The sequence below is a fragment of the Perca fluviatilis genome, chromosome 2 (assembly GCF_010015445.1).
Source record: "Perca fluviatilis chromosome 2, GENO_Pfluv_1.0, whole genome shotgun sequence".
NCBI classification, from domain to species: Eukaryota; Metazoa; Chordata; class Actinopteri; order Perciformes; family Percidae; genus Perca; species Perca fluviatilis.
Genome location: NC_053113.1, coordinates 18,370,458 through 18,398,399, shown reverse-complemented (window position 1 = coordinate 18,398,399; position 27,942 = coordinate 18,370,458). Strand labels below are relative to the sequence as shown.

The following is a 27,942-nucleotide window of genomic DNA, read 5'->3' as shown; positions in this document are numbered from 1 at the left end:
TATCACTGTTATTGGAGTGTTCTGTATTACAGAAGCAACAAATACCAAAAAAAATGTCCACACGCAAGTTCACTGTTACCCCACCCTGAGCCAGACATTCACATTTCAGTCAGGATAGTCCTATCAAAACCAGTTTAACTGAAACTTGGCAAATTCATTTCAACGGCACCCGCTCCCCAGGCCATCTGCTACACCATATGGGCCTGGTTATTGTATGTTCAGGAGCAGTGTAGTAATGAAAGAGTTAACCTCCCTTTGCTACAGTAGAGATTGAAGGAATGCTGGAGCACCTGTCAGACTTAATTTACAAGACAGCTTGTTATCTGGCACAGCTCAGTTTCATACTGGCTGCAACAATTTCTCCTTGAATTGACAGTGAACATCAACATACACAGTGGAAGTCTGCAATGAACCTGTGCCTGTTAAAAAAAAAAAAAGATTCAAAGCTAGAAAGTCAGAAGTTATAAAGGCTTTATTTGATGTTTGAAGGCAATAATATGTTGTACTTGTATCAAAGAATAAACAGTATTTTCAAATGAAGGACCTGAGCTTTCATTATTTTATTATATGGACGTTGGAATAGTGGTTGAAAACTGTGTTTCATATTACATCACCTATAAACACCAGAAAACATGAGATGGTACCTTCGGTGATTTCATACTGCCGGTATGATTCAGATCTTATTGAAGGCAGCCACATCTACAGACTGAACATAATCCTCGAAGGCGGTGATGGCTTCCTCAAGCAGATCCGTGCCCACTTTCTCATCCTCCACCACGCATCCTATCTGGAGCTTCTTGATGCCGTAGCCCACTGGGACCAGCTTGGACTGCCCCCACAGCAGCCCGTCCATGCTGACGCTGCGGACGCGCTGCTCCAGCTCGGCCATGTTCGTCTCGTCGTCCCAGGGTTTGACGTCGAGCAGGATGGAGGACTTGGCGACGAGAGCTGGCTTCTTGGACTTCTTGGCAGCGTATTCAGCGAGGCGCTGCTCCTTGATTCTATCCGCCTCGGCGCTCTCGGCCTCGTCGTCCGAGCCAAATAGGTCAATGTCGTCGTCGTCGCCGGCGTCGTTTGCTGTAGCTTGGAGGACAAACTGACTCTTAGCTGACGGGAGGCTGGCTCTTTCCCTCTGAAAAGACTTCATGTGGTTATACCAGCGCATGAGGTGGCAGAAGGTCGAGCAGGGAGCAGAGGGGATGGCGTCAAATATTGCCATGTCAGCCTGGGACGCCGCAAAGCCCTCTATGTAGCTTTTGTCTGCCAGAAAATCATTGAGAGATTTAAGGCCGGCTGCCGTGCTCACGTCGCCAAACGCGGTCTTTGTGGAAGTTGGACGGGATGACGGGGCCTGCGAGGATTCGCCTTGCGTGGGGAACTTGTGCTTGATGACTTCCTGCATGGGGACGTCATGTGTGAGGGGGGTTTCTGCAGTGTGGCCACTGGAAGAACCAAGGCAACAAAGCAACAGGTAATGAGTCACTGAGTTGAATTACCATGCACTAACCCCAAAGCACAAGTAACCTAAATTAAGACCAGGCATGCATGTACGAGCCCACACACAGATGCACACCATTCACAGCGAAAACACAATAGAGTCTCGTTAAGTTTTCATTCTTCTGCAGCCTTGTTTATAATTTATAAAACACAATGGCAGCACATAATGATGCTGCACATACTCTTTATCCCTTAGTTTCCTAATGCAACAGCTGATAGATAATCTGCAGCACACTTCAACCACAAAAGCCAAACACTTGTCATCTTTTTTCGCAAATTTCAAGCCTCATATATTTTCCCCATGAATCTCATTGCTTTCTGTTGTGGTCTGACTTCTTTGTATTTTTGAGTAGGAGTTTAGGAAGGTGAAATCACAGGAAGGGCTCGATGTCCATCTCCAGGGCCGAGCAGGGCATGGTCAGCTCGAAGCGGTTGATGACATCCGGGTGGAGGACCCCGAGACGCCCTACGCTCTTTCCACGGGCAAAGATCTCTGCGCAGCGACCGGGGAAAAAGGTTGAATCTAAGAGAAAAAAAGAAAACAGAGAAACATAGGGAATTAATCATTACTTTAAAGCAACACCAAAGCACTTTTCCTTTTCGGTCCCCCTACGGGTTGGAAGCGGAATGGTCCATTACCGCCGTCGTAAATTTCTTGTCTCATTCGATCTACAGATCCGCTACCCGATCTGGCAAACTTGCATAGTGCGGTTATAGCCGATATAGCGAATGCAGAAGTGCCGTTCACCTTGTTACGAGTTGATGAACCATTGAAACGATTTTGGAAACATTATTTTAAAAAGGTACAAAAGAATCTATGGTGTTGCTTTAAGTGAGAAGTGAATTTTATAACACCTCCACTTGGCACCTCTTCTCTTACTAAAGCCCAGACTGCCAGGGAACTTTACACCCTTTTGTAGCTTCCTTTTCTAAAACAACAATTATCACCTTCAGTTTTCTTCCTGACAAACTATTTTTGACCAGTGTGTTACTATCTAACATGCCATCTGTTTGATCTGGCTGCTTCTTGGATCATGTTTGTGCAACTATATAGTTGAAACATGCACACTATAAAATGTATGTGCACTTGCAGAAGCATTCATTTTTCTATTAAGTATTGATGACATCCTTGGTAATGAGCGCTCATCATATCACAGAGATCATGAGTCAATCATACTGTGTGGGCGGTACCGTGCTGGCGTTCTTGTTCCTTGATTTTCTCTTGATAATCATTTGTTCACCCACATTGGTTATTAGTGATCAATGGTTAGCTGTGTTTATTAATTACATTTATTCCAAACAAACACAAAACTTAAAAGGCATCACTTCCTGTGTAACATAATTTTTTCAAAGGAAAGACCTTTAAGAAGTGAAAAACAAAGCTTTAACAGGGTAGAAAATGCCACAGGTCATTACTCTAAAGCATCTACCTTTGCAGGCCATTTGATCATAATTAGATTTTCTGTCTCGGTCACTTGCATACACACATTTCTCCTTCTGATTAAAATCTGATGGTTAGTATGTACAGTCAATGTGAAAGGATCCCTTTGTTCAAACACACCAACATGCAAACAGACAGAAAGACGGACTTGTCAGATATTTAACAAGATACAGAGGTTGCCATGACAACAGCCCCACACACAGAGACATGGCATTCTCCCAGAGTGCACTGCTTCTTCCCACGCTGCCTTGCTAATGGGTTCCAGAGCCCACTGCTTAGATATTCACTCATCACTATGGATGAAGGCTTACCAAACACATGGACTGTACTTTCAAACGTGTGTGTGTGTGTGTGTATATGTGTGTGTGTGTGTATATGTGTGTGTGTATATATATATATATATATATATATATATATATATATATATATATATATATATATATATATATATATATATATATATCAACTGAAGCTGAAAGTTCTATCATTTATTTTGGTCGCCTGTTCTGTGCCTGTTAGGTGTATTAAATCGGTGGAATGTGCTTGCGTCGGTTCACACGTCATCTACTTGTACCATGAGCAGGATGCCATGGCAACTATATAAATAGCTCTGGTACATCTTAAATAACCAATCAGTCAATGAGAATCCTACACTTGAGCCAGGCCACTTTCCGCCCACTCTCCTCCAACTTTCAGCAAAGCTCTCAGCGGAAAGGAGAATTAGACGGTTGCATCAGATAACCAATATAACTGGCTGATGTTGCCAACATTTTGCCATAGGACTATTTGAGACAACTGGACAGAAAGTTCACACATGTTCTTACTGAAGCAACAAAAACCTGCAGTGAAATGAAGGCCTCATTCTGCATGAAGGACCTGCTAACACACCTAAATTGATTATTAGTATCAGTGACTTTAATTGACGGTCATCATTTCTGTTGGTTATGATAACATTGTGCTCACCAAAGTAATTGTAGATATATGAGAATGTGGTGACATGTCTAAAACAGCCAATCAAAATTCCAGTGGGAAAAATAACACGAACCCTCGGACGATCAGGTACAGAACACGGCTGGCGATATTCTATATATTTTTGGTTACTGTCAGCAAATCCCATGAAAAGACCAAAACCATCAATGTGTTCGTCCGCCCCTAAATGTTTTTCGACTTCCCCAGTGTGTCTGTGTCTCTCAGCCCCAAGCCTATTTACTAGGGGTGTGCGAGACACTCAGCTCACGAGACGAGACACAATATTGGGTTCACGAGACAAAATTTTTACGCTGTTTTAAAGAAAACTTCAATGATAAAATATGACTGGAATCGAAAGACACAAAATGAAAAACGAGGAAATTTTTTTGCCACAAACTCAAATGAATCCAAACACCGTGAATCCAAAATGCTGGCACACAAACCTTTTTACGATAATTTCCCTCTGTAATAACAAAGAAAATTTCAGTTGTAAAAAATAATAGCAAACCTATTTATCCTATTTATTTAGAACATCATCCCTCTCCCTTACCAAACCCGTCCCTACATCCTATTAAATCAAATAATTATAAATTTTTTTACACTGCACTGGAACCTTTATTCTTGTATTTGTGTCTTATTCTATTTTAGACCGTTTTTAATTGCTCTTTCATGTTTAATGTAAAGCTTTTTGAATTGCCTTGTTGCTGAAATGTACTATAGAAATAAAGTTTCCTTGCCCTCCAATCTCAGTCTGTCACCAGGGCATAGAAAATGCTTTTGTGCCTGTCAGTCAGTGACCAGGGCTGTTGGCCTGTCTCATTCGGAATCGGAAGTATAACGTTAACTGCACCGCAATCTCACCATTATATTATATTGCAGCAAACGCTGTCTGCGTGAAGTTTTGAATTCTGTAACCACATTTAGGACCGCTTTACCGGCATTGCCGTGACACACTATGACTTGAACAAGCGGCAGAGGTGACGTAGTCTCTTTCGTCTGCACCGCAGCTCTGCATGTGTGTCAGAGCTGAGCTGAGCTCTCTGTGAAGCGTGCAGAGGACAGAGAAGCTCGCAGGTACCGAAATTTGGCACCGATTGATTGAACGTGAATCGGTCCTCGGTAATACCAACGTAATTCTGCACTTGTGTACTGATATCTCATGACAACTTTTCACCTCGATGAGAAATATCGTCACGTTTTAAAAGGTCCCATGACATGGTGCTCTTTGGATGCTTTTCTATAGACCTTAGTGGTCCCCTAATACTGTATCTGAAGTCTCTTTCCTGAAATTCAGCCTTGGTGCAGAATTACAGCCACTAGAGCCAGTCCCACAATGAGCTTTCCTTAGGATGTGCCATTTCTGTGTCTTTAGCTATTGAGGAGGAGAGAGGGGGGGCAAGGTGGAGGGTGGGGGTGTGGCCTTGACCAACTGCCACCTTTGAAAGCCATGATGTCTCTCTCTCATGGGTGGGCCAAATTCTCTGGGCGGGCAAAGCAGAGAAAGGGGAGGTAACCTTGCTCCTTATGACCTCATAAGGAGCAAGATTCCAGATCGGCCCATCTGAGCTTTCATTTTCTCAAAGGCAGAGCAGGATACCCAGGGCTCGGTTTACACCTATCACCATTTCTAGCCACTGGGGGACCATAGGCAGGCTGGGGGAATGCATATTAAATGTTAAAAAACCTCATAAAGTGATATTTTCATGCCATGGGACCTCTCTGCTATTTACATCTACTAAAGACATACATGTCAAGAAGTTTCATTTCTTAAAACAAGACAAAAAAATGGCTAGGCACTGTACACATTTGTTGCTCTATTAAGTATATACAGCAGCAGTACGCCGTACGTGGCATTGAGTCAAAGTGTGTGTGTGTGTGTGTGTGTGTGTGTGTGTATGTGTGTGTTCATGGTAATTAAGGAACATGTCACCCAGTGCAACAGTGTGGCTCACTAATGTGTTTTTAATAGTTTCTGGAAAACAATTGAGCTCTACAGCACGGAATTGGATATATCAGTCTATAGATACACAGACAATACTTGTTAGTAGGTTCATTTTCATTTTGGTTGTGGACTTTGTTGACAATAATAAATATATATATTAGCAATTAACTTGCATTGCAATGTCATAATAAATATATATTAACTTATATAGTTACATAATTAACTTGCAGTGCATTTTTTGCATTTGTTTTTGGTTCACTCTTACTGCTCTTATAGTCATTTTCATCAGGCAGCTGTTTTCTAAAAAGTTCTAAAAATCAGCTGTATGCTACCTGCTCAGCACCAAACGGTAGTAGGCGGGTCTCGCCTAGAAGTTGCGTGGGTTCCATTATAACGCTAGTAAACATGGTGGAGCATTTAGCAGCTAATGAGCCAGATATTTTCCCCAGGAGTTGGTAGAGACCAAAAACAGAGCTAAAAGAGGTGGACAGAAACATGACTCCAAATGAATGATGTTTCTCTGCAACTGCTGGATGTATAAATAAACAAATATGCCATATCAACTTGTGAATGTTGTGTTCACAGATTGTTTCTGCTGCCCAACTGACCAAAAAAAGATTATTATTATTATTATTGCAAATTTAAATAAACAAAACAACAACAGTACTATTAACCTTCAAAAATACATATAAGCTGAACACTTGAGGTCAATTGCTGAACAAAGAAAAAGACACATGATCTCTTTCCTGATGAAGAGAGTATGGGCCAAGACCTTGCATTGGACACAGTTGTTGAGTGAAACACGGGCATCTGCCTCTTAAGTGGTTTCTTCCTCTACTTCTGATCCCCTGACTCGCTATTTTATCCTTTTTCCCCTCTGCTGAGTGGAGGAAACTCAGCTGACATGTATTCCCTTAGCCCCTCACTCTCTCTGTGCTGTGAGTGATGGGGAGTTAGCTGTAGGGCTGTTTTGCCCTGCTGATCGACACATCCTGAGGGTGTGTGTCTGTGACAGGTGAGCTCCTAGACTGGGTCAGGACCTTGTAATGGGGTTAAGGACACGCTGACATATGGGAGTTGGGCTAATGGTGCATCAAGTGTGGAAAAAAATAGCAGAGAAGATAGACTGAGTGGAAGTGAGTGTCCAGTGTGTTATGCATTAGTGAGTACTGTGAGAGCATTTTAGCTCGCTTGTGTGTGTGTGTGTGTGTGTGTGTGTGTGTGTGTGTGTGTGTGTGTGTGTGTGTGTGTGTGTGTGTGTGTGTGTGTGTGTGTGTGTGTGTGTGTGTGTGTGTGTGTGTGTGTGTGTCAGATGGACAGTCTAAAGCACCCGTGGGTGGGTGTTGTATGTGCCAGTTTCAGCCTTGCTGCTCAGCACTGCAGTGGGTGACGTGACTCCTATGCACTCTACCACACTGCAGACTTTACATGCTTTCATACCTTTTCTTGCTTAAGCCTCCCCCACCCTCTTCTCTAGTCTCATCTCATATCCGCTCCCCTGTCAGCCTTCCCTTCTCCTCACTGCTCTCATTCGCTGATACTTGAGACCATTGATTTGCAGTCTGAATGGGCCAACAGAGTAGATATGGTGCAGTGTGACCTTGGAGATGCAAGCCAAGGGGAGAGGTGGGTGGAGAGGTAGATGGGGTGGAGTGAGACAGAGAAAGAGGAAGGACTGAGCTCAGGGACACAAAACTCAAATGTTGTATGAGAGTCTCTCTGGGAAAATGCACGCATTACGCGATTACTAATCTTGCAGGAACAGATCGGATGCATCAGAAAGATGAAACCCAACTGCCCAAGCCGTTTAAACACAGCTTTATTTCAACCATTATTGTGCCAGTCACATGGCACCCCTCGTAAATGTAAAATCAACTTGGACTCTACAGTTTACAGGATTGTTATTCTCCATTAGTGTGAAAAACAGCCTTTCAGAATGAAGCTCATCGAACGTCTCAAAGACTTGGAGTGCTGATGCAACATGACTGACCTAGCCATCTCACTCATGACGAAACTTCAGAGAGAACAAATTTGCACTCTTACTCTAATGCATTTCATATTAGAGACACAGCGAAGTTGTCTGAAATTAGTTCTTGGCCCACAACCCAAAAACCATGAGTGACACCTTTAATTTGTATTGAGCAAAGCGATGAAGAACATTGTACATCACTGCTATTTGGTATCCATCATCAACTGAGCAGCGTTATCTTGATGTATTAGGGTAAGGTGACGCAATTGGGGATTTTGGAGGTAGAAGAGAAGATAAATTAAATGGAAATGAGGGAATTGTTGTTCAGAGGGGATAAAGAATGGGCCTGTCAAAGCTCATGATGTAAAATTAACACATGTTCATTTGTAGCTTCTTATTGTATGTCTTTTTAAAGTTGTTTCTATTTTGAATGGATCAATGAATCAAATGAAATGAAGCAGCTTTTTTTTTTAATCATTAAGTACCTTTGTCATACCCAACATTTTGTCATAAAAAGTATGTTGTGTTGGTTCCTTCCATAGGCAGTGGAAAATGGAGGCTCAATGACTTGTAAGCTATGCACTGTGAAGTATCGTTTTTATAAACGATATATAATCTCATATCACAATCACAGTATCACTTTACCAGATGGAACGCACAAGTGACATTTACCTGATGTTAGCATCAGTAGTTTTGACTATAAGTCATATCGGTTTAGTTTTAGCTTGTGTCAATTGCACAGAAAAACAGATAATGCCAGACAGTGTCAGATGAGACCAGAGAAGAGAAGGATAACTGTGCACACAACATTTTCATTTGAATTATTCTGTCTAAAGACATCCATGGAGCTTTGACCGAGTGTTTTTGGTTCATTATGATGCTGTGTAAAAAGTCTGGTGGTATTTTAATTTAATCAAAGTGTAACCACAGGTTTAGTGAAAAAAATGTCCAAACATTTGGACAATTATTTCTCCTTTGCCTGGGGAGATCAGACCAAAGTAAACATCTTATTGACCATGCTGGATTGTCAAACTTACATTCTCAATTTATTCAACTTTCTAATCAAAATATGTTGAGAGATAAATGTGTAAAGAGATAAACAGCCAACCATTTATTTAAAAGTAGAAAAAAATAATAATTGAAATACTGTAACAATTATAGCCCGGATGATACTGGATTTTATAGGCTGATACGATATTGATATTTGGAAGCTAAAGATATATTGTCCGATAGTAATGTGTTTTTCTCTGGTCAACAAATGTGAATGACCTCAAAACTAGCTTTGCATTCCTGTACTGCAATTTCTTGTTACTTATCAGGTGACCTATACAGCGATACAATAACATTGTCAGATTGATCTGTCTAGCTCTAGTTACAATACAATGAAGGAGATGAAACCAGAAAAGTGATTAAGCAGTTTAAAGCTGCATTAATCACCCTTTTTAAGTGCAACAGAACTATATCATCAAAACCCAGCATCTGATTATAAAAGCATGCATTGATATTTTTAGCCCATGTCTCTGCCACCTTTATCAATATTATTGTTTTCTCTTGTATACTAAATTCTTTGTCCATCCCCTCCATAGATCTAATTGAAACTAACAGCGAAATATTGCATGTCATTGCCATATAAACTGTGCCCACTCAATAAACTAGGGTAAACGTGCCTGGGTAGCTCACCTGGTAGTGTGGGCACCCTTATAAAGAGGTTTACTCGACGCAGCGGCCGCGGGTCATTCCCCCTCTCTCTCCCCTTTCAAGTTTAAGCTGTCCCATACATACAAATAAAGACCTAAAAATGCACCCCCCCAAAAATACAGGGTACACAACACCCTGGTAACAAACAACAATGCAGTCGCTGCTAATCATAGAATGTAGGGATGCACCGAAATGAAAATTCTTGGTCAAAACCGAAAACCGAAAAAGAGGAAACCAAGACCGAAAAACCGAAAGAAATTATGCCAATTATTAGTACCATTGCATTTATGGCTATGACTGTGTACTAACTTTACTAAAATCAAGGCATTGCAATTGTATAAATTAATATTAAAGTTTAATTAAAAAAAATATCTAGCAGAAATATGGCTACAATCTGATAGTCACATACAGTATATAGTAGCCTAAGAACAGAATAGCTTACCTATTGTTATTATTATTATTATTTGAGGCACTTTCTTGCAGGATTTCACTGAACATATCAGACAACGAGGGTGCATGACCCTCATCTGGTGCAGAGAGACGAGTCTTTTTTTGCGTTCTGATCTCCTGCTCCGTGCGCTGCTCCGTGCGCTGCTCCGTGCGCGCTCCGTCTCCACGCGGGTTCTCCGCATCCATCGCGGCCTGGATCATTTCTCGTGCGCCCTGCTTTATTTCCGCATCCAAGTAATGGTCTTTATAACGCGGATCAAGTACAGTCGCGATGAAGTGCAGAGGATCCGAATAGATCTCAGTGAAGACTCTAAGAGCGTACTTTTCATAGTTTTCACTCCGTGGTCCGTCTCAACCTCTTTGCTTAGGAGACGCTTTGCAGGTGGAACGGATCAGGTACTGACACACGTGCAGGACGCGGTTTCTGTTTGCGTCATCACAACATTTCGGACGTATTGTTTCGGTGATAAAAGTATCTCGGCCGAAAACGCCCTTTTGGGCCATTTTCGGCCGAAGATTTTCGGTGGGCGAATACTCGGTGCATGCCTAATAGAATGGATTTACATAACTCACATGACCCAGATTTAGTTGTTCACCGGCTTGCCAGGTAACTAAACATGTTCTTAATCACAGCGGTTAAAATCCCTGGGATTTTCTCCTCCCTGTATTTTAAAGCGCCCATATTATGCTAATTTTCAGGTTCATAACTGTATTTTAAGGTTGTACCAGAATAGGTTTACATGGTTTAATTTTCAAAAAACACCATATTTTTGTTGTACTGCACAGCTCTCTCTCACTTCTGCAGATCCTCTTTTCACCTGGTTTCTGTTTTAGCTACAGAGTGAGACCTCTTTTCATCTTCTTCTTCTGTACCATCTTTGATTGCACTCGCACATGCGCAGTAGCTCAGATGTAGATCATGTCAGCTAGCTAACTCTAGAGACAGTAAAAGAAAGCCTGTTTCTCCAACTTTGGTCAGTTACAAGGCAGGATTAGCTGGGAGACTTCTAAATGAGGGCGCACATGTAAGTAGTTCTTTTGTAGATTATGGTGAACTTGTTTGTGTTGTAGCAGTGCTTTGCTATTGAGAACAAGGTAGCATGCTAGCGTTAGCGTGCTAACGCTAAGAGCTAACGGTTGTGGTTAGCCAGCTCGTTTCGGATTGTGATGTCACAATCCGGGCCGATTTTGAACAGCTCACCAGGAGACTGAAGTCAGGACACATTCAGAAACCGTATCTCACTCAAAACAGCATGGATGGATTTTTTTCAAAAGTTTGTATGTGTGTGGAAGCACCAGAGACACAAAATAACACCCCAAATCCCAGAAAAAGTGTTTTTTTCATAATATGGGCACTTTAAAAGATATTTACCACCAAAGCAATCCCTTAAAGGTGCAATATGTAATATTGTGTGTAATACTGGCAGCTAGCGGTTAAAATAGCTACTGCAGTACAAATTCAAAATACTGGAGAGTCGTTTCCCCCGCCCCCTCCTGCCCAGACTCGAAGTTCACGGAGGTTGCCAGGCTGAGACCGCAGCATTCACAACAATGTTGCTAGACGCTTTTCTCACATAGCCAGACATTACTTCACAGCACAGCAGAGTAGCTAACGTTAGATGCTAGTCTCACATAGCCAGACATTACTCCACAGCACAGCGTAGCTAACGTTAGATTCTGGCTATATTGACAGTCATAAAAGCCTGTGCTCATTCGGGGCTCTGTAACCAACTGACAGACACACTTTTTCGGTTTAAAATTACAGTATGAACCGCTAAAAACACAACAACCTCACCGTCCTCTCCACACGCCACGGAAATAAGCCAATTCTGCGTCCTTTTGGGCTCTAAGCTGTCTCCGTCTTTCAAATACCTCTCCAATATTTACCAGGGGGTTGTTACGTCTCTGGTCACGCAACTGTTAGAAAAATGCTGTTTTCTTTTTTTTAGGTCGGGTAGAATCTATCTCTGTTGATCCTGTTCGTTTGTTTGCTGCTTTCATGGCTGTACTACCGTTACAGCTGTAGCGTGCTGGGTTTACGTTTTTACAGGTATATCTGGCAACCCGGCCTGGCTGTCAAACTGGGCCGTTGATAACAACACACAGGCCAAAACATAAACATAAATTCCGTCACGGAATGTAAATTTCAAAAAGAAAAATACTGAAATTAGCATTGTTGTCAGAAAAGATAGTATTTCAGTTTAACATGTTTCCTTAATATCTGATGAGGCATTGGTGTCATTTTTGGATTTATTACAGTACAAATATTACATATTGGACCTTTAAGTATATTCATATTGACCTGATTGTTGGTTTCCAAACCCCTCGCTTTCAAGGATTCTTACCCTCTGCAGCCTGGATGTGGTAGCCATCCCCGCGGGCCGACTTCACCTCCAGCAGTTCCATGGTTCGGTCCAGCAGGCCATGGATCACCTCGAAGCCCGGACTCTTGTTGTAGTAAACAGCACAGAAGCGCCGGCTGTTCCTCGCCCCGACATCTGGTTGGTGGGATGGGGGGGGGCATTGAGAAAAGGGCTATACCAATGACTAATATATCAAGCCAATATTCTTTTATATATATACACACAGTGTGTATGTATATATATATATATATATATATATATATATACACACAGTGTATATATATATTAATGTGTGTATATATATATATATATATATATATATATATGCCAGCGTCAATCAAGACTAAAGTGGTCATCTATGGTAAACTCTTTACTCAAATTGATTATAATAAGATAATTTGTTCAGGTTTCTCACAAGTGTATACATTTAAATCATATCACGTAAGTAACCAACAGACTTTTAGCATCCTCTTTAGATGTGAAGAATAAACTGGGTACTTATTAGTAATATTGTTATTTTTATTATCATTGTCAAACTACATATTGACCAACTATTATCAGCATGCTCAATGGTGTTTTAAGCCCCCAACGTCGACTTCAAGGCACCTAACCATTGCCTAATCCTACTGCTATACAGGCAGCGCTGCCTGGAAGGCGACGTTGGGGGCTTAAAACACCAAACACCTATCAGCATCTGTCCAAAACTATCAGCTCCCAGGCTACAGGTGTTGGTGATGAGATCGAGGTTGAGATCCCGCCCACACGGTCAGACGTCATCCACGCCTGTGACATCATGGAGGACGCCGCCATGGCCTACGGACTTAACAACGTCCCCCACATCACACCACGCACCTACACCGTAGCCAACCAAGTGCCTAGGTTTACTTCTGCATGTTTGATGCGTGTGTAACCAAATATCCTTGTATTTCATCAAACATGCTGTGCATTCTCATGTATTTACTCTATATGTTCACAGCTTCCACTGAATAAACAGACAGAGCTGTTGAAAGCAACAGGGTTTCAACAGTTTTAATGGTGTGTTAGGTACAGTGTGTATGTGTTATCTAAGACAAAATTATTTTCTCCCCTTCACGTCACACATGCAGACGCCTACCTTTGGTCTCATCCTTCAGCACCACATCAGATATCTCAAACAGTTTGAGGGGAAGGGGCATCTTCCTGTTGGACGCTATGGTTTTCAGCAGGCCTGGCAACAAGGTGGTGCGCGCCACCTGGTGGTGACAAACAGTGGTGACGCTGGATACATAGCTACAATCTTTCAGAGAGGACAAGAGTGCCCACTTCTGGAGAAAGAACACCACAGTTTATGGTTTTCACTTTTTAAAACATTCATGCATCATTGTTTATGTTATTAAATTGATATATATAATAGAGTTTTAATAAGATTTTTACTAAGAAAAATGAACTAAGATACAAATTAGCATCATTTTCTTGACGTAAAGTCACATGTTTTTTAATGTGTTCGCAGAAAAAGATATTGCAACACTCAAGTTATGTCCCTGGACATAATTTGTGTACTAATTTTCAAAAAGCTAGTTTGTGCTTTGACCAGAAGATTGGTTTCACTTCTGTACTGACATTAGTTAGCAAGGTGATTTTTCAGATGGCACAGAACTACCTTAAAGTGTCCATGAAGCACACAGAATATATTACAACTTTACCCAAGTATGTGCAATATGAACATTTAATACACAAATGTGAAACTGTACTCATCTTCTTCTGCACAACTGCAAATACATTTTGGAGCCAAAAAAGCACAGGCCTTTAAATGACCATTTATTCTCTTGTCTCATGACAAATTCAGATAAAAGGCCTTTCGGATTAACATGAGCCCACATGATCTAGCTGAATGTTTTTTTTGTTTTTTTTTAACCAAATCATGAATGGGTAGAAAATTAAATTTTCAGTTTCAGGTTAACGCTCCTTTGAGGCTAGAAGATTACTCTAAATCTATAAATAGCATCTATGTTCTTGTTTTCAAACAATGCTGCAGAGGTGCAATGTATTAACGCATTGTAGATTTATTTACACAATCTCATGTTATATTCTTATTGACCTGGAACTCAGCTGTCTTGGGGTTGGAGATATGAACCGCCCTGGTCTCGGAGATCTTTTTTCCAAGCTTGTCTGCTACATCTTCTTCAGAACACTATAGGAAGTAAGAGGGACAAATTCCTTTATGGAGGCAAGACAATGTAACTTTTTGGCTAAAAGTGATGGTTATGGGATAATGCTAAATGCTACTGTTTAGCTAACCGTACTATAACAGTCACACATGTGGAGCACATTCATAAAGTTGTTATACAGCTATATTTACCCAAAATTTGCAAATATTAGCTAACATTAGCCACCATAAGCTCATATGGTCATACCAGAACAAATAAGGCTGTAGCAACAAAACCCTGAGGCTGCTTATGAATTCAGCTTTTCATTTATAAGAGGAAGACTGTGTTATTTCTTCACTGAAAAGATGTGATTTGTGTTTTTTTCTTACTAGGGCAAAGTTGAGGGCCTCGGTGAATCCAGCAGCTGCCAGGTCTTGTCTCAACAGCTCTGTCAGTTTATTCAGTGGAAACTGTGAACATATAGAGTAAATACATAAGAACACTCAGCATGTTTGATGAAATACAAGAATATTTGGTCACACAGGCATCAAACATGCAGAGAAGTAAACCCAGGCACCTGGTTGGCTACGGTGTAGGTGCGCGGTGTGGTCTGGGGGACGTTGTTGAATCCGTAGGCCATGGCGGCGTCCTCCATGATGTCACAGGCGTGGATGACGTCTGACCGTGTGGGCGGGATCTCAACCTCGATCTCATCACCAACACCTGTAGCCTGGGAGCGCAGACACATCTTGGTCAGCAGCTCGGCGATTTTCTCAGTTGATTCACTGTCAGGAGAACACAAAACAAACACTGCTCATTAAAAAGTAGGACTTAAGGTTTCTAACAAAATAATAATGAACACCAAGAGAATTTGGTGCAGACCAGTTGTATGAGTCATGTACAGATTGTCCGCCTTAATAAAAAGTTTGGAGTTTAAATAGCCCGTTACAGAAATCAACTAAAATATTTTGAAGCAAAATTAATATTCTATTTACAATGTCATCATTACTGCTTGACAGTTTACTGAGAGGTTTTTCCCTTTAATTTTTTATTTTCTTTTTTATTATTTTATTGGCATATTTTGAAACAGCTACTGTTGAGCAGTTAGGAAAATTCTTTCACTCCGCCAGCTGCCTCACGGTCTTTATGCAGATTGCTGTCAGGGGGAACATCCTCTCCTCTAACAGACTGCATAACATCACCTGTATAAGGCTAATCTTTTGTTGTCCTTTATCTCCCTGACTGTCACTACCAGTTAACCGCCTCCCATCTAAGATGTTAACTGCTTTGCTTTAGCAGAACGTTTTATAGCATTGAACTTTATGTCAAACCATTCCCTCTTAATTTCTGTTAGAGTACAGCGCTGCTCTGATGACACGTTATTGGCGAGAATTTTTTTATATTTTTTTGGGTCCCATAATACTAAACTGACACTGCTATATCTGTTGTGGGTTTTTTCTGCTGATTTCTGAAAGCAGGACTTGAAAGCTCTATAGTGTGAAAATCTTTTTTTTTTTTACTTTTGGGTGTACATTTTGTGAATGAAAGTTGCCTCCAAACAGAATGGAACAGGCAGTTTTATATAGCTATTTCTCTCTCAATTGTGCAAATGGTCATATCTCATGAACATGTTCTCTAATCTCCTCATACAACAAGTGGCATTCATCAGTTTGAAATGAGCGATTTACATCAACAAGTGTCTTGGGACACTTGGGTATGAGAAAACCTCTAAGAAAAAAGTAAGAGAAGTTTAAGATAAAAAATACGAAAATGTTCTTGCATGAGGCCCAATGTAATAATGCAATCCAATACTACAGCCCAAACTATAATCTGAGAGGTTTACATTTGTTGGCACTGTCTCAGAGAGGTATGAACAATGTGGCCATTTATGAGGCTGTAGTTAGTAGTGATACTGATATTAAGGTGTTTATAATATTCTGTCCTCCTCATATTACAAAGGATTTGTTGCAGGGCTGCTGTTCCAGATTGTGTTAGATAGTACAGGTGTACCAACTCAAACCGGTCAGTCTGTGAATTTGCATGTTGATGCAAAACTTGTGACAAAGCAAGATGTTAACAAACATTTACCTGCAGGCACTTTCCATATATTTTACTTTGATCTTGTACTATTATACAGAGTAGGTCCAAATGACTCACTTGATGCCAACTTTTCGGTTGATAAACTCACTGGACAACTTCTCCTTCCTGTAGGCCAACTCCTAAAGTACAGACCAGGAAAGAAAACCAGATAATTAGGAGACTAAAGAAGAAATTCATGTCACATATATAAATAAAAAATATGAATACAGTAATTTTTTGTCAGTGAATACAGTACTGGGTATTTGCAGGTCTTGCCATCTGGGTACACCACCTCAGCCTCCTCTACCCTGAAAGAGCAACAGAAGAAAATATCACTGTCACTGTAATCCTCTTACACTTTAGTCATCTATTTATCTTTTATGATGGTATTGGGTATATTTACATCACGTAATATGAAGAGAAAACATCAGTATCTTGAACATAGGGCATATGACAGAAAAACCTCTATAAGAGATACTTTAGGTTTTAAAAAGGTCCCATGGCATGACAATTTCCCTTTATGAGGTTTTTTGTAACATTAATATGCATTCCCCCAGCCTGCCTATGGTCCCCCAGTGGCTAGAAATGGCGATAGGTGTAAACCGAGCCCTGGGTATCCTGCTCTGCCTTTGAGAAAATGAAAGCTCAGATTGGCCCCGTCCCTTTTTTTTTTTCCCGGTGGTCAAAAAAAAAAAAAAACACCTTTTTTTTCTCTTTTGTTTTTTCACAGAATTTGGCCAATGCTTCTGCACCAAGGCTGAATTTTAGGAAAGAGACTTCAGATACAGTATTAGGGGACCACTAAGGTCTATATAAAAGCATCCAAAGAGCACCATGTCATGGGACCTTTAAGTAATTACTGTTATTCAGGGTTGGTAATGCTGGGCATATTTCATGCCGTTTGAAGATGAAAAAAAGGTAACACTTGGAAATATCGCACAAAGAAGTGCCATCACATCCATTATGGACACTACTTTATGTTCATGGTAGCTAATTCACTTGAAGGAGGTGGTCAAAGCAGGGCTGTTTTCAGCAAGACAACGCAAACAGGACGTTTTTGTAAATGAGCAATTCTTTAAATCTGGAAGATGAAGCAAACATGTTTTAAATGAGCAGCATCACCTTTTTCTGCCTCTAAGCAAGTGTTTCACAATAACCAGGGAAGTTTATCTTGTACCACCTCCAAAAAGCTGTTGTTCTTGTCCATCAACAAGCTAGTATCTGAGCCAGATATGTGACTTACGTGAAAGGCTGTGAACAATACTCGCTGAACATGGTCACCATCATGTCCAACACGATCTTTGCCTGGAGAAAACAAGAGAAGAACAGAACAAGCTGAAGTCCGTTTTCCTTGATAACATTGACAGAACAACATGTTTATGGGATTTCTTTGTTCTCCTCTCAGTTGTACCTTGGTCAGGTCTGTAGCTGTGCACTCAACAAAAACGTTCTTGGTCTTTAGGGTGATTTTTGAATGGTCACCTGGAAAAACAAAAGATTAATATTATAAGACTAGATCATATATTTTAAGCTTGTGGAATTCTAAAGTTCACATTTACTTTTTCTTTTAAAACTTTAGCTCATGGTTGTCTGGTTTCTGCCGCCCCCATGAGGAATTCTAAGTAATGACAACAAAACTGTCGGCAAGTCCACATAATATAAACTTTACGTGACACATGAACACAGAGACAGTGCTCACCATTGATGATGGGAGGCATGGACAGGACAATGCCATTGCTGTCGTAGATGATGGGGTACACAGGCTCGTCTTCAATAATGTGAAGGTAATGCTTCAGGTGGCTGTCTGTCTGTATGAGTCAGAAGAACAACGGCAGGTTAGCGGCACCCAAAAAGACAAACTGCTCGTATAACCAGCCAATTAGAAAGATAGATACTTTATTGATCTCCAAGGGGAAATTCATGGTCCCAGTAGCTTAAGACATCACACACAAAAATCACATACATCACAAACAGGATGATAAAAAAGCAAATCTACATGAAAAACATGGACAATAAAAGAAAAAATACGAAATACATAATTAAATAATTATCTGTTCACCTTGTAGAGGCTCATGAGCTGGGTGGCAGTGTATTCTTTAGTCTGGTTGAGGGGTTTAAAGCTGATGTCTCCAGGAGGCTTGGCTGTGTATGTGAAAGGACCAGAGATGGTGTCCAGGTCATGGGTCCCGATGGCCACCAGGCTCCTCTTCCTGCATGAACATAGTTATGAGTCTTTTTTCTTCCCAACTACTATAAAAAAAAAAGGAAAACAGAGGTGTGTTTTCTGCCATGGTGTGAGCAGAAAACGGATGATGTGACGTGGCATTCCCCATTTGGAGGAGTGAGCAGACTACACTACATGGTCATGTTTACTGATGAATGAAAGAATATGTCACTAAACGCACCACTATAACTATCTCATGTTTTTTCCATAGTTTTATAGGTAACAATGGCTTTCAATGGCATGAAGGCAAAAGCAATATCAGGCTTCGACTACACAGAACATACTTCAGTGGGATAAGTTCTTTTCAAGAGAAAAAACAAATTAAATGACACAAGCACGGTCCTTTAAATAGTAACAGATTACCCTACTTAACCCTCATGCCCTCTTCGGTCATTTTTGTACATTTTTCTCAAGTTTTTTTTTTCATTTCGTGATCATTTTTGCTACTTCTGTTACTTCTTATGGCATGAAATTTTGTAGGAATCCTTCTTTTCAGTCAAATTTTTTAAATCCAGTGTTTTTTACTCTTACATGTCTTTTATACTTAAATGATTCATTTTGTACCCTCTGGACACCTTCGAGGCAAAAATGTCCACGCACACAAAAACTGTTATTAAATCATCATATATCAATATTTTTTTCTGCTTTTTTTTCATGAATCACTTAAACAACTTCTTACCTAATCAAAACCACCAAACATTCAATCATTTTCAGGATTTTAACCCTTTAAATGCCAGTTTATGTATTTGAAGGATGTCATTTTTTATAAAAAAAAACACAAAAAATGATTTTTTTCCCATATAATGAATAATATGTAGATGGGGCTTTGGTGGTGATTAGAGGCTTGGATATGTCAAAGATAAGCAACAAAACTGATTTGATTGCATTAGTATTTTTTATGTAATTCCAGATACTCCCTCTGGACACCTTCGAGGCAAAAAATGGCCCCATTGACTTCCATTATAACCACATGTTTTGATCTCACTGCCTTTACAGTATAAAAGCATGCATTCTGTAATGTCAGCATTTCATTTGGAAGAAAACTAGTCATATTTGACATTTTTACAGTATTTCACCAGATTCAACCATTTTGCCCTTGTAGGCCGATGCATGAAATTATAGTTATATTATGGAGCTGTGTGTGTGTGTGTGTGCGTGCGTGCGTGCGTGCGTGCGTGCGTGGTGCGTGCGTGTGTGTGTGTGCATGCATGTATGTATGCATGTCTGTGTGTGAGAGAGTTTGTGTAAATCTGTAAACAAACAATGATAATTTTAGTGGTGAAAAAGCGCACCTTACTTTTGCCAGTTATATTATGGAGCCGTGTGTGTGTGTGTGTGTGTGTGTGTGTGTGTGTGTGTGTGTGTGCGTGCATGCGTGTCTGTGTGTGAGAGAGAGTTTGTGTAAATCTGGGTGAAAAAAGGGCTTCTTTTGAAGGATGCATTTCATGTGTCTTTGAAGACGTGCTTGACTAAAAACATTGTTTCCTGCATTTGTTGTGAACAAAAACAACTATTAGTGTGTTTATGCACCTGGCTCTAGAGAAGGAGAAAGACCTGGAGCAAAGAGAAGGAGCCTTTATCTTCCAGCCAACTGCAGGACTCATCTGAAGGTGACACAAGTTTCTGGAGTCTGACACAAAATGGTCACTGGTGTCCTCCAACTCTGTGAGTGCCTCTAACCCTTCCTCTGAAAGTGGAGAGGACACTGAAGGTCCTCTCCATCCTAACATTGAATGGACAGTGAAGAATTGGCAAGTCTGGTCTCCATCTAATACTGAGACGCTGCGCAACATTCAAGCACCGACCGGCATGATGCCAGAGCCCACGAGATATGCCATATCAAGAATCCATGATGTGGCATCCTCTTTCGACCTTTTCTTCACTCTTGACTTGATCCAGCTGATTCAGGAAATGACAAACCTACACGGGAGGTGTTCAATCTCAGGATGGAGTGATGTGGATGCTCAAGAGATTTTAACATACATGGGACTTCACACTTGGTTGGTGTGTACCGGTCCAAAGGGGAATCCACCCGGAGCCTGTGGGATGTCCATAGTGGGAGACCAGTCTTCAGGGCCACCATGTCCCACAAACCATTTGAAATGATAAGCGCCAGTTTACAGCACATGCAGGAGACAATGTTTTTATTCAAGCACGTCTTCAAAGACACATGAAATGCATCCTTCAAAAGATGCCTTTTTTCAGCCCTAAAGTGATCATTGCTTGCTTACAGGTTTACGCAAACTCTCACACACACACATACACATATACACACACACACACAAACACACATACACACACACACACACACACACACACACAGCTCCATAATATAACTATAATTTCATGCATCGGCCTACAAGGGCAAAATGGTTGAATCTGGTGAAATACTGTAAAAATGTCAAATATGACTAGTTTTCTTCCAAATGAAATGCTGATATTACAGAATGCATGGTTTTATACTGTAAAGGCAGTGAGATCAAAACATGTGGTTATAATGGAAGTCAATGGGGCCATTTTTGCCTCGAAGGTGTCCAGAGGGAGAATCTGGAATTACATAAAAAATACTAATGCAATCAAATCAGTTTTGTTGCTTATCTTTGACATATCCAAGCCTCTAATCCCCACCAAAGCCCCATTCCCCTATGATTTATTTTATGGAAAATAATTAATGTTTTGTTGGGTTTTTCATAAATAATTGTTACTTCAAAGATTTAAAACTGGCATTTAAAGGGTTAAAATCCAGAAAATTATTACATTTTTGGTAGTTTTGAGCAATTTACAAGTTGTTTAAGTGATTTATGAAAAAAAAGCAGAAAAAAATATTGATATATGATGATTTAATATCAGTTTTTTGGACATGTACATTTTTGCCTCGAAGGTGTCCAAAGGGAGTATCTGGAACTATGTAAAAAATACTAATGCAATCAAATTAATTTTGTTGCTTATCTTTGACATATCCAAGCCTCTAATCACCACCAAAGCCCCATCTAGATATTATTCATTATATGGAAAAAAAATCATTTTTTGTGTTTTTTGTAATAAAAAATGAAATACTTCAAATACATAAACTGGCATTTAAAGGGTTAAAATCCTGAAAATGATTGAATGTTTGGTAGTTTTGATTAGGTTAGAAGTTGTTTAAGTGATTTATGAAAAAAAAGCAGAAAAAATATTGATATATGATGATTTAATAACAGTTTTTGTGTGCGTGGACATTTTTGCCTCGAAGGTGTCGAGAGTAAGTTTTTTTAAGGAGGGCATGAGGGTTAATTCTTGGAAAAGGAAATGAACAAAACAGATGCTAATAAGTACAAGTTATTGTAGAGCTGAAATGATTACAGTTAGTGAATCGGGTAACACTTTACTTGAAGGTATCTACATAAGAGTGACATGACACTGTCATGAACACATGACACTGTCATGACAGTCATGATACATGAACCCTAACTCTAACCCTAACCATAACTTCTCATGACAAAAACCAAATGATACTTACTAAAAGAAGCGTTATGTTATAAATGTTTATGACTGGTTTATAATGTTTATGACACGTTCATGACAGTCATGTCACTCTTAGGTAGATACCTTCAAGTAAAGTGTAACCGTAAATCGACAGAAAACTAGTCTGCAACTATTTTGATAATCAATACATTCTTGTCTTACATCATTGTAAACTGAATATCTTTGTGTTCTTGACTTGTGGTCTGACGAAAAAGACCATTTAAAAGGTGCAGTAAGCGATGCTGTGTGAAGATTGTTGGTGTTTGAACTCAACTGCCAAAATAATACAACCCTCCCTTCAGAATCTCCGCCCCCCCCAGAATTATGGAAGCGCACTGCCATTGCGACCACTTCTATTAGTGTCTCTGCTGACTAAATGAAATATGGCAGAATCGATGTTAGCTTACGTTAGGTTGTGGATTAGCAAACTGTCGCTACTGCTGTAAAGCCAGACAGCTGGGAGCAGCCATCACAAACAATAGCAAACGACGAGGTTAAACTGACCTATTGAAAACAGCTAACAGTGAAACAGTGGAGCTAAAGTTATTACTCACTTGTCCAAAACGACAAAAGACCTTATCAGTTTTAATTTCTTTGAAATCACGGAGGTTTCTGCAGCGCTGAAAAGCCTCACTGATGTTAACAAGGCTCTTCCTCCTTTCCCGGTCATACAATTTATTTTTTAATTTTGCATTCTTCAGTCCTTTTAATCTTTTGCTGTTTCTCTGCCAACACTTTTTGTTGATAACTCCTGGCCAGACGCTGCCACCCATGCAACATTTAAAAAACAAAACATGAATTTGTGGCCAAAAAAAAAACAAAGGGAAAAACAGGACATTGTAGCATCTGTATGGTGCTTCCACTGAATTGTTCAAAGCATCTTCATAACAAAGCGCTGAAAACAATTGAGGTTGGTCAGGTTATACAAGGCAGGTGTAACTTAAAAAGGGACTATAAAGACTATACACACAGTGGTAGTGACCAGATTTCCTGCAGTTACTTTTAAATGGCATCACTTAGCAGAAGGCGACAGGTATTGCAGGTATGCAGTTGTACTTTGTGTAACAGCTAATCTGACCTGCAGATGTTTTGGTGGAGTTTGTCCTGCAGCTCGATGAAGCTGTCATAGCGCTCCTGTGTAAAAGTGATGTTCCTCAACACTGCTGCCACAGCATGGGGTCGCACTGCCGCCGTCTGCACGGAACAAATATATTAGTAAGTTAACAAACCACGGTTACCATGGTAATACACACATTGATTTGATTTATAAACCAAACTAATGGCAGATTCAGGCCACAAACTGCTTGTTTGCCATTTAAAAATTCTGATTGTTACCACCCACCTCCTTAGTAATAAACAGCTTCTGAGGCTCCCCGCTGACTGGGCTAACACGTCTGTAGCGAGGGGCCTCCAACCTGCAAGACAATTACAATATTTGTAGCAACAGTAAAGCCGGACGTCTGCGTGCACTACAACCACAATGGAGAAGCGCCTTGTATTCAAGCATGCCTCATACAACCAAAAACACATGTTTTAGTACTATCAAAACTAGGGCTGCACAATTGATTGCAATTTTATCAAAATCGCAACATGGACTAGTGCAATATCCAAATCGCAGGGTGGACGACGTAATATTTGTTAAAGGCAAAATATGTGTCACACCATTCTGAATTAAGTATTGTGATGCTGCAGAGACGTCCCAGCCTACAAATTGGATCCAACAGACTAAGTCCTCGTAAAAATCCCACTATAATCATTTTAATTTTTATATTTTTCAATGAGAATAATGATACAAAAATGATCATTCCCTCCAATATGGGGAATCATATTGCAGTCACAATATCTGTCAAAATAATCGCAATTAGATATTTTCCTCATATCGTGCAGCCCTGAACAAAACATAAGTCATACATTTTAGTCCTTAACATATCCATCCTCCTTACTTTGGAAACGCTGGAGCGCTGAAGTATGCTGTAGGTTGGTCAACCTTGGCATGCAATCACACTCACCCTTCACTTAGATTGTAGCAACCACAGCAGTACACCAATTCTAGCATTACAGGACACCACTCACTTATTCTTGAAGACCTGCAGTCCACGGACCAGCCCCTCCAGACACAGCAGGTCATAGCGGTTAGCTGGAACATCAATCTTGTACAGAATGACGTCAGATGCTCCTGATGCCTTGGAGTCACCCTGCTCTCGGCTGATTATCTCCCTCTCTGAGGTCTGGAATGGGGTCAGAACCAAGTTCACCGGTACATGTCATAGCTCAGTGGATCTTTTTGACACAAATGTAGTAAGCCGACCTTTCTCACATTGGACATTTAGACTTGTCAAACACAGGTATGACAGTTTGTCAATTCTTTTATTTATTTTTATTGCTAGGACAAGTAAAACTGTACACCATGAGAAGGGTCTATTGTGATTGTGAAAAAGGATTAGGATACACTGTGGTTTGATATTCTTTAACGTAGTTTACTCACAATTTCATCCAGCTCCAGCCCAAATTCAAAGCACAGCTCGTCAAACTCCTCATCAGCTAAAACAAGAAACAAACAGTCATTACTAAAAACAGCTTTACAAAGCGATAAGTACTCACTGGCGTCTAACTTCCCATTGCTGGTCCTTAACATAGAGCAGACTGTATATAAAAGGTCCTTAACAGCAGCCTGCTCAGATTTAGATGACAGAGGCCGGGGGATGATGCAATCTCTTTGGCACAGAGATGCCAGCACACTAACTAAGACTACTTTCTTATTATCACAAATACAATGTATATTAAGCACGAATTTCCTTTAAAAAATATTAAAATAAAATAAAATCTCATTTAAGACGGTTTTAATAAAGACAGGTAAAGTAAGTTGCTCGTGAGCAGCTGCTGCTGCTGCTGCTGCTGCTGCTTTGCTAACCATCAGGCTAATTATTTCAGGCAGTACTTTGACTTCCTCGGTCTTCTAGAGCCAAAGGGACATTTGATAACCAAGCAGACAATTTGTCAATTACTTGAATATGTAGTAAACATGACTTACTGTATGTTTTGCCCAAAGCTTTAAAGAGAAGATCCCTTTTCACTCCGACAGTCGGCATGTTGACTGCTAATCCTCCTCAGCCCAGTGGAAAAGGACCCCACCAGGCTGTAGCTGTCTGGTGCGGTGCCTGAGTGAAATCCAATTAATTAGTATCAAATAATTTGTGGATACAATATGAAAACAATAAGTGGGCTTCCATACTATTGAAGCTACTTTATTGTTTTCATAAATAATATTGATTATTTTAATGAGAACACAAATAGTGTAACTATTGTTTTACTATTTTTTTTAAACAAAGTGCTCTAATAAAAACATTAGAGCATGATAATGAAAACAGAAGAGACAAACAACATGCAGCACAATGTCTTGAAAGTTCAAAACATAGCTACATACAGGTGGCATAACTACAAATACCAATATCACATCAAACAATCCCATTCAATTGTCATGATTGACGTAGGCTACTGTATTAGGCTACTGTATAACAGCATTGGCCGCCTGCCACTTCAGAATGATTGATTATTGATGATTTTAGTTAAATGCAACTGTTGTTTAAGAAAATTTGTATTAATGAAACACCAGAAAAAATATCAGTGATATCACATACAGCTCATTAGAATCAAGATGCATTCAAATATATGTGAATCTGAGCAGAGCAATCTAAGTGGAATGTTTCTGGTGAAGGCCAGATTGGAAATCAAAAATATATTGCTATCCAGCATGTCTAAATGCTGCAGAGACCACGTTTTCAAGGATTTTAGACAACAATTGAGAGCTGAAGATGGACACAGAATTCTATGACAGCAAAGAATCAGAAGGTACATGCACGAAATGCACCTGAAATAATGATGCAGACAGTATCAAGGAAATAATTCACAATAGCAATGAAAACTATGAGAACAGATTGTGGCACAGCATGTAATAGATTATATATGCATAATGACAAATGGCATTACAGATGAAAGGATTTATTTCATTAAAAGAGCAGTTGAAAGAACAATCTCACATCAAATATTTGTATTGTTAGCAAAATAGAAGGCAGCCTAATAAAAAAGAAATCTCAAGGACAGTTAAAAAAAACAGATGTTCAAATTATAAATCTGAAAAAACCTGCTTGGTGCTTAGTGGTTACAATTGATGACAGATATTCCAATCATGCAATGATGGATTAACCATATTATTCTATTAGCAAACGAAAATCAAAATTTCAATCGCGATTACGATTTCGGCTCCTAATCATCACAAAGACTAACAAAGAAATACTATTATTTTGCACATTACGTTTTGTAAGTAAACTCTTATTTTGTCTTGTGATCTGAATTTTTCAGTTGAATTTTTTTTATGTTCAAACGGGTAAAGTATGAAGGGAAATTTCACTGTTCAATGTTCAATATTTTGCATAATATTTGAGTAATCATGTTAAATAATCTTGATTTCAATATCAACCAAAATAATCGTAATTATGATATTTTCCATAATCGAGCAGCCCTAAGATGATAGCGTGGTGGGAAGGAAGGATTTTTATTACAACTCTGACGACAAAGTGGAGCAGCAAGCCTTGTTTCACCGTGTCATTTTTCCAGTAATAAGTATGTCAGTCAATCTGTTTTCTGCTTGTCTTTCTGTCTCCATTATACTGTATATCACACTGCCACTGCATCATACTGAAGAGTGAGTCATCACACTGCCAGTGTCACACTTTTATAGCTCCATAATTTCTTAGGATTACAACAATGCAACAGTCAAAATGTAAAGAGTGAAACATTTGGACAGAAAAAAGTCAATAGAGACAGTTATTAGAGAATACAGACAAGAAATTATGATATTTTACCTCAGATAAACCCTCTACTTCAAACCCCCAGATAACATCATCAGCATCAGCATTGTATGGGCTGCCAGTTCAAATCCACTCATAGTCCTAGAATTTCTGAATGGCAAGTGCACTCCCTGCCCTCAACAACTCCTGTGTGTGTATAGATAGGCCTACATATCAGCACAAATAGGAGGTACATTTTCACAAAGGCCCTTGGTATCATCGATATTTGGTATCCAACGCTGCATGTGTGTTTTTTTTTTGGCTGGGTGTGGGGGCTTTATAAATTGCACTATCTGGGTCAATTCTCAGTAGGCCAATATACTACAAATCAGATGAGTAGTGTTTTTTTCAAGGTTTGGTTTTGCATGATCGCGGTAGTGTTTGTGGTGGGGTATTCTGTAAAGTTTGAAATTGTGCAATTGTCCCTGTCAGATCCCCAGCCACACCCTTTCTAAAACATGTGACCATAAGTTTAAATTTAGACCACAATCACTTGCTGTACTGCAATCATGCAACATGACTCATCTACAAAACTAAATGCCTCAGTTGATATGGGCCAAAAATAATGTGTATTAACTTTTACAAGAGCTGTAACCAGCGAAACAGGAGCGTCACATCACACGCCAGCTTCAACATAAGTGTTTCCGGAGTCTGCGAACTGCACTGTGTGCGCGTGTGGTTGTACGTGCGAGCGCCGTGCACTGGCATACTCTAGCATAGTAACCATGGATGTATTAAGAGAACGATAGTAACCCATGCTGTCACCTCCTTCCATCTGGCCCATCCCCTAGCACGCGCCACCTCCACGAGTCCAATCATAAAGCAGGGAATGC

The 27,942-nt window shown here is 40.0% G+C and overlaps 1 protein-coding gene across 1 annotated transcript; it reads right to left on the bottom strand.

Annotated features, from left to right (window-relative positions):
- Window positions 1-454: 454 nt before the first annotated feature.
- On the bottom strand, window positions 455-25,420 carry farsb (phenylalanyl-tRNA synthetase subunit beta). Its single transcript, XM_039826104.1, has 18 exons — window positions 25,294-25,420; window positions 24,748-24,803; window positions 24,336-24,490; window positions 23,605-23,677; window positions 23,341-23,456; window positions 18,594-18,744; window positions 18,234-18,342; window positions 17,946-18,016; window positions 17,778-17,839; window positions 16,791-16,842; window positions 16,613-16,674; window positions 15,033-15,240; window positions 14,845-14,925; window positions 14,407-14,499; window positions 13,444-13,561; window positions 12,312-12,464; window positions 1,873-2,020; window positions 455-1,442 (listed from the first exon to the last, which is right to left on the bottom strand). Exons 1-18 carry the CDS (start codon window positions 25,349-25,351, stop codon window positions 674-676), a joined length of 2,535 nt encoding a protein of 844 aa, XP_039682038.1. The 5' UTR covers window positions 25,352-25,420; the 3' UTR covers window positions 455-673.
- Between the last annotated feature and the right edge of the window lie 2,522 nt (window positions 25,421-27,942).

What these genes read in the sequence shown, in the direction of transcription:
- farsb (XM_039826104.1), bottom strand. Translation starts at nt 25,351, where the DNA reads ATGCCGACTGTCGGAGTGAAAAGGGATCTTCTCTTTAAAGCTTTGGGC. An exon ending in CTCCACCAAAACATCTGCAG is followed by an intron (nt 18,745 to 23,340) that starts GTCAGATTAGCT and finishes ATGTTCATGCAG; the next exon opens with GAAGAGGAGCCTGGTGGCCA. An exon ending in CCACATCCAGGCTGCAGAGG is followed by an intron (nt 2,021 to 12,311) that starts GTAAGAATCCTT and finishes TTTTTCTCTTAG; the next exon opens with ATTCAACCTTTTTCCCCGGT.